At 38.4% G+C, this 13,212-nt stretch overlaps 1 protein-coding gene across 1 annotated transcript in view; it reads left to right on the top strand.

The window, feature by feature from the left end:
• MALRD1 (MAM and LDL receptor class A domain containing 1) overlaps positions 1-13,212 on the top strand; it is a 512,454-nt gene that overhangs the window by 50,782 nt on the left and 448,460 nt on the right. Inside the window, exon 10 of the mRNA XM_043480161.1 lies at positions 2,328-2,535. Within this exon, the coding sequence (XP_043336096.1) occupies positions 2,328-2,535 (208 nt within the window). The remainder of the gene's footprint in view (positions 1-2,327; positions 2,536-13,212) is intronic.

Genomic DNA, 13,212 nt, shown 5'->3' with positions numbered 1-13,212 from the left:
GTTGCATTTGAAGCAAATAAACAATAAACCAGTACTGAAAAATCAGGAGAGTATATGCAAATATTTTGAATGCAGGAATTCACATCTTTATAACGCATGGGTAACTCTACCTGTCCAAAGATGCATCTGAAATATACATATGCTCAGTGGGAATGCTAGCTCTTCAAATTATTAACTTGGGGTTTTGTGTTGTATATAGAGTTGAGATTGTGCATAAAAATATCTGGTAACATTTAAAAACTTTCATATTCAGTGTTTGTCATTTCTTTTCTAATATCATGGCAATATTGCAATGTGTAGTAATGTCAGATCAACATTAAAATTCTGGTATTATTAATTGCTGTTTAGACTTTTTATTTTTAAAGTACAGTACTTTAAGGTTCCATTCATTTTGTGTTATATAAACAGTACATAAATACATTTATACTGGAGTGTAAGTGTAAAATAATGAGGCTGATTGTATGTGTGGCTTATGAAACCAATTTTATTCCTCTAAGGTAATATCGCACTCATACATTTTTCTAGGTATTAGAAGGAGGCCCCAAATGATATGAACTGTGACTATGCAGATTTTTAAAATCCAGTTTACAGCTGAATTTGGAACTTACAAATCACAGCATTTTTGTAGCAATCTCAGAAGTTGAGGTTTATATCATAGCCCATTGAGTTAACATTTTGATACTATTTTAACTTTTCTAAGCTCCTCTCTACCTCTATAGTTTCTGAAAGAAGTACTAAATGATTGGACTTCTATTATTTTTTCATAAGCTAAATATTAAAGTTTGTTTTGGTACTTAACTCAGAGATAAAAAATGTAATGAAAATAATTTTGGAGTTACCATTTCCAAGTGCATATTAAATGTAACGAGCTTTTCAGTAATGGCAGACTTTTGAGATCCAAGTTGAAACTCAAAATTTTGGAAACCTAAACTGAAATCACTTCTGTATATCTGATACCTTGAGACTGTGAAAATCCACAGCTGTAGGTGCAATGATTTTAACATATAGTCATTATGGAAAAAGATGCAAAGTTTTCTTACCATGAAATATTTAAATTTATTATTTTATACATTGTTAAATATGTATGCAAACTTGATCTTAAGTAATTCTTAAATATATACTGCTCATCTTTTTGAAAAGAAAATTTCTCAGACACATGAAGCTGGAAGAGACTAAAAGGAGTCAGTCTTTGTTCCTAGAATCTTATTTACATATTAACAATATTGACGCAAAAAAAAAAAAATACCCTCTGAATTACTATGCTGTACATCTGAAACACAATATTATAAATTAACTATACTTCAAAAAATAGAAATACTTTTGCTGTATTCCATGAAAACCAAACCAAACCCAATATTTAGTTCAGTGCTGATCAACAGAAATTTCTGTGTTAATGGCAATTTTATCTGTGTTCTCCAGTGTGGTAGTCAGTAGCCACATGTGGTTATTGAATTCTTGAAATGTAACTATTAAAATGGGGAACTGACTTTTAACTTAATTTTAGTTCATGTAAATTGATATAGCTCTAGGTAGCTAGTGACTACCATATTGGATGGCAGAGAATAAGGCATCTGCTATACAGTTTTTGATTTCTCTTGCACTCTTGGTGTTACCTAATAATTGCTCTCGTTAAAACCTCAAGGGATATTAATACTTCCACATCATCTTACACTAGAATAGCAACGTATGGTTGTTTCAACTTGCTAGTATCTTATACCTTTAGAAAGCCTGCAATTCAGTTACAGAAAATGAATTCATTTCCTTTAATTAGTACTTCTTTGATTGTTAGATAAATTCTTTTATAAGGATTAATAGATTTTAAAATTTATTCTTTTAAATGCTTTCCTATTCTATTGCATCCCTTTTATCTATGTGACACTTCACTTCCTACCTAGTAACTAATTTCAATAGCTAAAAAACCAAGTGCATCTATAACTCTCGTTACATAAATAGCAACAACACTTATTCTTTTCCTTGAATATTAAAGTCAGTGGGCTGTGAAAATGATGACCAAGTAAGTTTGCAGTCAGGGACATTGTTGGTGATTAAGGCGATCATGATCACGGGTGATTTTTCAGATCAGATCATCAGATCACGGGTGGTTTCTTAGACACCTCAGTGGCTCTAATGTGCCCATCAATCTGATGTGTGTGAGTCAAGCTTATCAAATGGGAACTTTATTCTTAGTTGTATTTGCTTCTTAATTGTATTTGCTTTATCTTTAAAAAGGCATTTTTCTTAATAATTCTTGAATCTCTAATATTATTTCTGGAGCCTTTTTGAAGAGATTTTTAAGGTCAGAAATTATTCTCTGTGCTTCCCTGAAGGTTATTTTTGAAGGGACTATTTTGAGCCACAAAGGTTTTATTGGGCTTGATGACCTGTGGGTCTACGCCTGTGCCCAGGCCCTGTCCAGACAACTTTGCTCTGCAGACGAATTCACCTGTGCCAGCGGCCAATGCATTGCTCAAGAATTGGTCTGTGACTCTCGGCAGGACTGTTCTGATGAGAGTGATGAGGACCCAGCAACTTGCTGTAAGTAAATTAATGGTTGACTCACTCCTATGCTCACATTCATGATAGTGGTTGAATTTAAAAGAGACTTTTATCTTGAGCAAGGTGAAGTTAGTATGTATGAAGTAAGATGAATGTACGTTCTCACTTTGAAGCCATAAGCACTATTCCTTGTGGGCATCTCTATGCTAACTTAATGTTTTGGTGCTTTTTGCTCACTCTGAGAATCAATTTGTTCAACAAATGAATAGTTGTGATGATGAGTGAGGTGTGTGTATTTTGAATAAGAAGAAAATGGATGGGAGAAGGAATCTATTTGTATTCTTCTCTTAAAATACAAATTTACTATGGGTTAATAACCTTTATTAAATGTGAGATTTTTTTACCATTCTGACCAATTATGTAGAAAGCTGTGGGGCAAGGGGAAAGAGAAGGAGGGCTGTTATTACCTTCCAGATAGCCATGATGATGTAGAAATCAGCCATGGTTGGTATTCATGATTAGGCAAAACGGCCCAACTCCTTTATTTCAGACCTTTTATGAAGAGTCTTTGATAAGAGTAATGATAAATTCTATTACTATTCAAACCTAGTTATATCAGAAAGAAATATAATTTAATTTACAACCTACATCATGGTTTTCATTCATATGAGGTAACTTAGCAACTAAAATGCTTGTCTTTTTAGAAACAATGAATACAACTAAATTCATCCAATTTCTATATCACAAACAGGAGGGTCTCTTAATTATTAAAAACTTTACATTTATTTTTGCTGCAGTGCTTTATTTTTGTGATATATTTTGTTGAGCAACATAAAATATTATAACAAGATGAATGTCACCTTTTTAATGGAAAGCTTTGTACAATATGCTTCTGCTGATTGGTGAGTAAGGATTTTACTGAGAGTAACGGACAAAGGGACAAAAATGGACATTTGATTTTAACCATAAATTTAAGTAAAATAATCTCCTTACTGATATGATCGCCATGGATTTTCTTGTGCCCTTTTTTTTTTTCATTAGAAAAGAGGCATTTCATTTTCTCTAACGCGACTGTCACTTTCCTCTGTTTTGCTTCATTAAAAAGTTTTTTTTACAGACAATTTGGTTCATTTCTTGGGACAAATTCACCTTTCTAATGGTTTGTATTATTCTCAACTTCAGTAATTAAGAGTAAATATATTTCTTGTCTTTTCAATTCCACATATTGAAACTTAAACTTATTAATAGCTTTTCTCCTTTCTTTCCCTGCAGTTGAAGGATTCTTTATGTTATCCTTTTAACTCGTTTTCTTCATCGAATTTCACCTAGAATATTACTAGATACTTTAGCATTTGATTTTGGACATACTTTCCCATATCTCTTTATTGGAAGTTTTATTGATTACTTATCTGACATTTCACCCATAGATTATATCTTGATCCCATTTTGCTGTTTCCTTTGTGTGAATTCAGGGACAGATGTCTGTCCTTATCAAAAAGTAGTTTTGCTTCATAGTCAGCTAAATTTTCCAAATAATGTAAGATCATTTAGACAAATAGTCAAAGAACAATTGGCGTGCTTGCTAGATTTAGATCAGCTTTATATAGGAGATATGACATAAAAAAGATAGCCATGTTACATATTACAAAACATCCATATAGTTTGGTGTCAGCATGAGTGTTTCATGTACATATTTTATTATCAATTTTGCTTGGAGGAAATAATTGTATAGTAATGGAATTACTAGAATTGATGTAAATGTTATAATGTTACACTGTTTTCTGCACTAAAGTATTTAGCATGTGCAGCCCATGTGTAATATGCAAAACATGTTAAATATACTTTAGTGCATAAAATAGTGTAGCATTGTATTGATTCTAAAAATTCCATTACTATACAAATAAGTTCCTCAAAGCAAAAATGATTATACAAATATGTACATGAAATACTCATGTTGACATCAAAGTATATATACGTTTTGTAGTATGTAACATGGCTACATTCTTAAGTCATATCCCCTATATAAAGTATATAAACACATGTATATATATGTTATTACAAAATAAGAGGCTTTCCTCTGACATTTTAAGCCAATTTCAAACATTGTACAACATACTTTGAGTTTGTATTTTACAAGTTTGAATTTGTTATACAAATTTTTTTTATAAATAAAATTTTCAGGTCCATAAAGCTCAAGAAAAATGATTTTATATCCTTTTTTAAAATGTCAGCATAGGTTGAATCTCTAGATTGGTATAGCTCATATTGCCGGGAGAAATATCAACAACCTCAGATACGCAGATGACACCACCCTTATGGCAGAAAACAAAGAAGAACTAAAGAGCCTCGTGATGAAAGTGAAAGAGGAGAGTGAAAAAGTGTCTTAAAACTCAACATTCAGAAAACTAAGATCATGGCATCCAGTCCCATCACTTCATGGGAAATAGATGCAGAAACAATGGAAACAGTGAGAGACTTTATATTTGGGGGCTCCAAAACTACTGCAGATGGTGACTGCAGCCATGAAATTCAAAGACGCTCACTCCTTGGAAGGAAAGTTATGACCAACCTAGACAGTGTATTAAAAAGCAGAGACCTTACTTTGCCAACAAAGATCTATCTAGTCAAAGCTATGGTTTTTAAAGTAGTCATGTATGGTTGTGAGAGTTGGACTATAAAGAAAACTGAGTGCCAAAGAATTGATGCTTTTGAATTGTGGTGTTGGAGAAGACTCTTGAGAGTCCCTTGGACTGCAAGTAGATCAAACCAGTCAATCATAAAGGAAATTAGTCCTGAGTAAAAAGATGTCCTTTCATTATAGGGGACTGTCATGCAAAAGTAGGAAGTCAAGAAACACCTGGAGTAACAGGCAAATTTGGCCTGAATGAAACAGGACAAATACTAATAGAGTATTGCCAAGAGAATGCACTGGTCATAGCAAACACCCTCTTCCAACAACACAAAAGAAGACTCTACACATGGACATCACCAGATGGTCAATACCGAAATTAGATTGATTATAATCTTTGCAGCCAAAGATGGAGAAGCTCTATACAGTCAGCAAAAACAAGGCCAGGAGCTGACTGTGGCTCAGATCATGAACTCCTTATTGCCAAATTTAGACTTAAATTGAAGAAAGTAGGGAAAACCACTACACCATTCAGGTATGACCTAAGTCAAATCCCTTATGATTATACACTGGAAGTGAGAAATAGATTTAAGAGACTAGATCTGATAGACAGAGTGCCTGATGAACTATAGAGGGAGGTTTGTGACATTGTACAGGAGACAGGGATCAAGACCATCCCCATGGAAAAGAAATGCAAAAAAGCAAAATGGCTGCCTGAGAAGGACTTACAAGTAGCTGTGAAAAGAATAGAAGCAAAAACCAAAGGAGAAAAGGAAAGATATTCCCATTTGAAAGCAGAGCTCCAAAGAATAGCAAGGAGAGATAAGAAAGCCTTCCTCAGTGATCAATGCAAATAGAGGAAAACATCTATTTCTGCTTTATTGACTATGCCAAAGCTTCGACTGTGTGGACCACAATAAACTGTGGGAAATTCTTCGAGAGATGGGCATACCAGACCACCTGACCTGCCTCTTGAGAAACCTATATGCAGGTCAGGAAGCAACAGTTAGAACTGGACATGGAACAACAGACTGGTTCCAAATCGGGAAAGGAGTATGTGAAGGCTGTATATTGTCACCCTGCTTATTTAACTTATATGCAGAGTACATCATGAGAAATGCTGGGCTGGAAGAAGCACAAGCTGGAATCAAGATTGCCAGGAGAAATATCAATAACCTCAGATATGCAGACGACACCACCCTTATGGCAGAAAGTGAAGAGGAACTAAAGAGCCTCTTGATGTGAAAGAGGAGAGTGAAAAAGTTGGCTTAAAGCTCAACATTCAGAAAACTAAGATCATGGCATCCGGTCCCATCACTTCATGGCAAATAGATGGGGAAACAGTGGAAACAGTGTCAGACTTTATTTTTTGGGCTCCAAAATCACTGTAGATGGTGATTGCAGCCATAAAATTAAAAGACGCTTACTCCTTGGAAGGAAAGTTATGACCAACCTAGATAGCATATCAAAAAGCAGAGACATTACTTTGCCAACAAAGGTCCGTCTAGTCAAGGCTATGGTTTTTCCAGTGGTCATGTATGGATGTGAGAGTTGGACTGTGAAGAAAGCTAAGCGCTGAAGAATTGATGCTTTTGAACTGTGGTGTTGGAGAAGACTCTTGAGAGTCCCTTGGACTGCAAAGAGATCCAGCCAGTCCATCCTAAAGGAGATCAGTCCTGGGTGTTCATTGGAAGGACTGATGTTGAAGCTGAAACTCCAATACTTTGGCCATCTCATGCGAAGAGTTGACTCGTTGGAAAAGACCCTGATGCTGGGAGGGACTGGGGGCAGGAAGAGAAGGGGACAGCAGAGGATGAGATGGTTGGATGGCATCACCGACTCAATGGACATGAGTTAGAGTAAACTCCGGGAGTTGGTGATGGACAGGGAGGCCTGGCGTGCTGCAATTCATGGGGTTGCAGAGAGTCGGACACGACTGAGGGACTGAACTGAACGGAGTCATTGGAAGGACTGTTGCTGAAGCTGAAGTTCCAATACTTTGGGCACCCAATGTGAAGAACTGACTCATTGGAAAATACCCTGCTGCTGGGAAAGATTGAAGGCAGGAGGAGAAGGGGATGACAGGATGAGATGGTGGATGGCATCGCTGACTGATGGACATGAGTTTGAGCACCCTCTGAGTGTTGGTGATGGCCAGGGAAGCCTGGCACGTTGTAGTCCATGGGGTCGCAGAGTCAGACACTGCTGAGCAACTGAAGTGATAGTTCATATATACAGCTTGAATACATCAAATTTTTTTACTGTATTCCAGAGGCTAAGTAAATATTAACTCATGAATGTTTTCAATGGTCAGCGTAAAATTTGCAAAATGCGTATTTACTCAGGTGGTGTTTCTTTACCAAGGTCCTCTTACTTTTATATTATTTTAACAAATGTAATTGATTGAGCCTCAAGTCCAGTACTTTTCCAAAAGTAGCTAATGGTAAAGGAAAAACGGATTCTGCTGTTTCTACCGTTAGTGTTACTTGGTTGACCAGTAGTCTCGGCAGCAGCATCTGGGAGTTCCTTGGAAATACAGAATTTCAGGCTACAACCCAGTCTTATGGAACCCAGAGTTGCATTTTAACAGTGCCCCAGATGATTCACCTGCATGTTTTAAAATTGGAGAACCACTGTGCCTAAAAGGCTTTAAATGGAGGCCAACAACACTTTCTGAAAAAAGAAAACAGGTGGGGAGAAAACTGTAAGAGGAAACAGTCTTAAAAGACAAATTCGAGGCCTTTTATGATAGAAAACAAAACTCCCAGTACTTCACTAATACCTAAGGGCATCATTATAATTCCTAAAAATATAGTTTTAAAATAGTGCTATTAAGATATATTGATGTACAAAGTGAAAGTGAAGTCGCTCAGTCGTGTCGGACTCTTTGCAACCCCATGGACTGTAGCCTACCAGGCTCCTCCCTCCATGGGATCTCCAGGAAAGAGTACTGGAGTGGGTTGCCATTTCCTTCTCCAATACTGATGTACAAAAACTGCACAAAGTGAATGTATACAGTTGGATTACTTTGGACATACGCATACACTTGTGAAACCTGTGCAGCGTCCTTCACCTCCAAAGTTTTCCTTGTCCTCCCCTACCCCTTCCTCCCCCCCAACCCCCACTTGTTTGTAGCCAAAACCCTTGACCCAAGATTTATCTTCCTAACCGGGTGGGGCCGCGCATACAAGCGCCCTGGAGGCCTAGGAGCTGGAGGGAACCAGCCCCTATCCTTGGGCAGCAGAAGCGAAGGGCGTGGCAGGGGAGGGGCAGCTGGTGGTACCTGGGCTGCGCTCCGCTCCCACTTCCTCCTCCGCTGCCTCCTGGTCTCTGTCTCAGGTCAGTTAAGGGCCGAGTGTTTCAACATATCTCAGCAGCGGAACGGTTCAGTGCCCACCTGCCGCAGGTGAACCCCTGCCTCGGTCTAGCAGCCTCCACGACCGGCGCTTGCAGGTGAACCCGCGTCGCGATGTCTAGGTGCAGCGTTCATTAGGATGGTGAAAGGGGCGCCGCAGGACCTACGACCCGCTGCCCTAGCGATCTTGGTCCTGAAGGCAAAGGCACAGGCCCCTTGGCCATCGCCGCAGGTCACCCAGGTCTGGGGCCTCCCCTTAGCAGGGCATCCCCGCGGGGCAGCGCCCTGGGACCCGGGCGCTTCTGCTGAGTCCTCACCTTCGCCGCGGCTCCTCCTTCCTGGAACAGACTGGAGGAGCGGAGGTGGGGGTGCCGGAGGGAAAGGGGGGCCACCACCTCTGACACCCCGGGGGCAGGAGAGGTGTTGCTGGGGAAGGTGCCCAAGCGGCCGTGGTCCTTGTGGGAGGACATGGCCCGAGCCGCGGAAGGTCCAGGGAGGCGCGCACCTAGGAACCTGATCAACCGCTGGAGGCGGGGAAGCCTGGACGCTGTGACCGAGGGGAGCCAGCCCCTGAGGAGAGGGGTGGTGGCCAGAGAGCCCCGAGCAGCGAGGAGCGGAGCGCAGGCCTTTCCAGTTCTCAGAGCAGCAGCAGGACTGTAAGCCCTGCAAGGATGAGGAAGTGCCATTGCGTGGCCTACTGCAAGCAGTTTTGTAGAACTTCTTTCTAGTGGAGGATATCACCTGTCAAAGTTCCAAATATCCTGGATGCTCTTGCCCAGGAAAACGTCGCCACTGTCGACTTTTAAAGGCTCAAGATTGGTGTTGGAGATGCACAGGCAAATGCCTGTCCCCACAGCACTTTCAGCTTAAAACACATCGTTTAAATGGACACGAAGGACGGTTTTGCTGAGCGGGTGCTGGTGGAGCAGACAATTGAGCTTTTTTTCATGCTTCTTCTCCTTTTTGCCTCTCCCATTTCAAAATATTTCACAAAACGTTATATTTTTTTTTTTACAAGTATTAAGTATTGCAAAACAATTGGCCAAGTGTATAATACAGTGTTTTGACTATAGACACTATTTTGCATAACCAACTATTTGTATCAACTGAACAGCATATGCTTTCCAGTGTTTTCGATACCTCATAGAAGTGGCATCATCATTCTAAGTGAAATAAGCCAGTCACAGAAAGGCAAATACTGCACAATTCCGAACTATAGATTTTTGATGGTTGTTAATATGATCCTGTATAAAACAGGGACATTTAAGAATAAAATACTCACGCCATATATTTTCTACCACATTTCTAATAAGATAAAATGTAACATATACCAGTATACATTGGTATATGCATACCTGGTCTAAAGGTGTATGTTGGCTAGCAGAACAACTAACATATAAAATATACCTAATTTTCCAACATATGCTACAACATGGCTAAATCTTGAGGACATTTTGCTAAGTGAAATATGCAGGTCACAGCAGGACAAACATTGTATAATTCTACTTACCTAGAGGACTCAAAACAGGAAGCAGAATGGTGGTTGTCAGAGGTTGAAGGGAAGGGAAAAATGAGAATGTTTACTGGGTATGGAGTTTGTCTTTGGGATTATGGGAAAGTTCTGGAGACACATGATGGTCATACAACTGTGTAAAGGTGCTTACTGCCACTCAACTGGACACTTAAAAATGGTCAAAAAGGTAAATTTTATAGTAAGTATGGTGGTGGTTTACTCACTAAGTCGTGTCTGACTCTTGTAACCCCATGGACTATAGCCCACCAGGCTCCTCTGTCCATGGGGTTCTCCAGGCAAGAATAACTGAGTGGGTTGCCATTTCCTTCTCCAGGGGAATCTTCCTGACTCAGGAATCAAACCTGGGTTTCCTGCATTGCAGGCAGATTCTTTACCAACTGAACTACAAAGGAAGCCCATATAAGTATATTTTACCACAATAAAATGTTGAAAAAAAAAATATATATATATAGTTCATGCAGAAAGACTGTGTGTCAACAAGGACGGAAGCATGGACAGATCAGTGTTTAAATTAAAGCAGTTTGGAAAATTCCATGGGAAAACTCTTTTAATTGAATGAAAAAATAGGAATGTTTTAGAGCATTTAAAATGCAAATAGAAACTGTGACACTTCAAAGGAGAAGGTACAATATTCAAGTGAAAGAAACTTGAACCAAGAATCCAGTGCAAGATGTTTAATTTTCAATGTGATACTGTGCCTGAATGCTTTCCATATTTTGAAAAAAATGTTGACTACTAAAATATCTCCTGAGGGTAAGGGACATATATGTTCACTTAGTGGAGAAAAGATCTTGTGGGTTCTCAATAAATAAAATATTTTTGTTAGTATAATCATATTAAAACCTAGTATCTGCTTAATGAATGTAATGTTCCCACACAGACTTCTTTTCTTATACAATAGAGAACTGACTGACTTCTGAACCAGGGAGTTCATAAATATTTTAATTTTCATGATCCAGAATTTTCCTCAGCTGCCACAATGAAATTCTTTTTTCTCTTGCCAGTATGCTTCAGTGGTTGAATATGCAAGAGAAAGCTTTGTCATAATTTAAAAATATTACTCTAACTGATGAACTCAGTGAAATTTCACTGAAATTATGAACTGTGGCATATCTCATCCTCTGATTAGAGATGGTGATATGTATTCTGCAGTCACAGAAATTTAAGTAAAAGCAACCAGATAATCCAAATTACTACTTGTCATGAATACAGTTTGTATATAATATGAATAGGTAAAATTTTAGATTTTATAAATATTTAACATTTAACACATGTGGTATCATAAGGCATTTATTAGCTGCCTGCATGTGTTTGGCCCTTCCAGTTTTACTTCAGATATAACTTTACCTTAAATGTTTGGAATTATGTAGGGGAAATATTTATGGAAGGACTTCAGCTTTGGTGACTGGAATTTGACTTCTATTTTATAGTACAGTTAAGTTCTAGAATATTTAGCTTTAAGAAAGTCCTTTGACCTGTACTGGAATGAATGTCATTGGTTAAAAAAAAAGCAAAACAGCTGAGCAGTTCACTAAGATCTTTATAGAGCTGACTGCATCATTTTATAGAGGTGATTGCTTCCCTGGTAGCTCAGCTGGTAAAGAATCCACCTGCAATGCAAGAGACCCGGGTTTGATTCCTGGGTCAGGACGATCCCTTGAAGAAGGGATAGGCTACCCACTCCAGTATTCTTGGGCTTCTCTGGTGGTTCAGCTCGGTAAGGAATCTGCCTGCAATGCGGGAGACCTGGGTTCGTTTCCTGGGTTGGGAAGATCCCCTGGAGAAGGGAAAGGCTGCCCACTCCAGTATTCTGGCCTGGAGAATAGCCCATGGGGTCGCAAAGAGTCAGACATGACTGAACAACTTTCACTTTGCATTATTTTGCTTTCATATATCTTTACAGTGATGGGCTTTAAAAATTAATTTTCATTTTTCAAAAGACAGTGTTTTGGGTTCTGTGGAAAGTGCAATGATTGACATTTTAAGTGATAAAACATCCAGATAATGAAAGAAATGGTTAAAACTTCTCTTCTAAAGCTGAATTTCAACATGAATATGATCTATTTTGTTTTGAAAACTTCTGTACTGTTTATGTAGTTGAGTGACACAGGTACAGATGTGAAGCATCTGTGGAAGAGTTGGTGATGTTTGGGTCATTTTGTACTTTCCGTTTCCACATTCAATGGTATTATAGCCATTACCGTTGTGTATAACAATGATTGTTCTCTGCATGGTCTTGCTTGCTTGCTTTGTGTATTAACATGTAATTTGTTGCTTCAATAGGGCGATATTGAATCTATTGCCCAAACAGGGTACTTGAGAGGAAAGAGGAGAGGTATTAATTTTTATCCTTGGACAATGGGTATAAACTGGGACATTTCTGGGCCAACCTAGATGGGGGTGCCTGTGGTTGGGGGATGAGGGATTCCTTGACCAAGTTCACAATCAAGAATTGGGAACTTGTTAACACATTTCAGAGATCAATTATGTATTTAAACTTTGTCTATTTGCATATTCTTCTGACTCAGAAGAGCTGGGAGGTGGCTTAGCAGATGCTGAAGTTTACAGAAGACCAAAGAACTAGATCAGAAGATTTTCTGGATGCTGGGGGAGACAGTCACAGTTAGGTCATATGTTCTTAACACTGTCAAAAAACCGAAGAGGCTCTGCTTGGAGCAGTAACTTGCTATCAATAGCAGTATTCCAGCAAGTCTGTAACCAGAGCTGAGAAAAGAAAAACATCCAGAAGCAATAGATTGCCAGTTAAGTACTGTGTGGGTGAACAGCATTTCCTTGTCATGTTGATTCACCATTAGGTTATGAGCAACATTTTCCCATTATTATATGATAGTTAATTTGCTTGTTTTTATTTTTGGAGAATACATTTAAGAGGAAATAATATTTGCTTGTAGAGAAAAATCTTTCATTACATATCCATTATATGACTATCTAAACAAGCATAGCTCTAAGAACTAAACATTGAATTTACATGGAGAGAAAATTTGTGGCCTTATCTGCAAAGTACCCTTTAGTGTTCTACGAGTTGACGTATTAGTGATAAAATACCTGGTCGTGACCCAGGCATCCATTTTTATAGAAATTTGAATATCCTTTGATTATTAAGATATAGTGAGCTTATTCAATATACTGGTAAAATTGGTCACATTAAAAAAAAAAATTGAACATAACAGTTAAGAG

This window comes from Cervus canadensis, chromosome 10, assembly GCF_019320065.1.
Source record: "Cervus canadensis isolate Bull #8, Minnesota chromosome 10, ASM1932006v1, whole genome shotgun sequence".
Classification (NCBI taxonomy): Eukaryota; Metazoa; Chordata; class Mammalia; order Artiodactyla; family Cervidae; genus Cervus; species Cervus canadensis.
The sequence above is the reverse complement of the archived record's forward strand: the minus strand, read 5'-3'. Positions and strand labels throughout refer to the sequence as shown.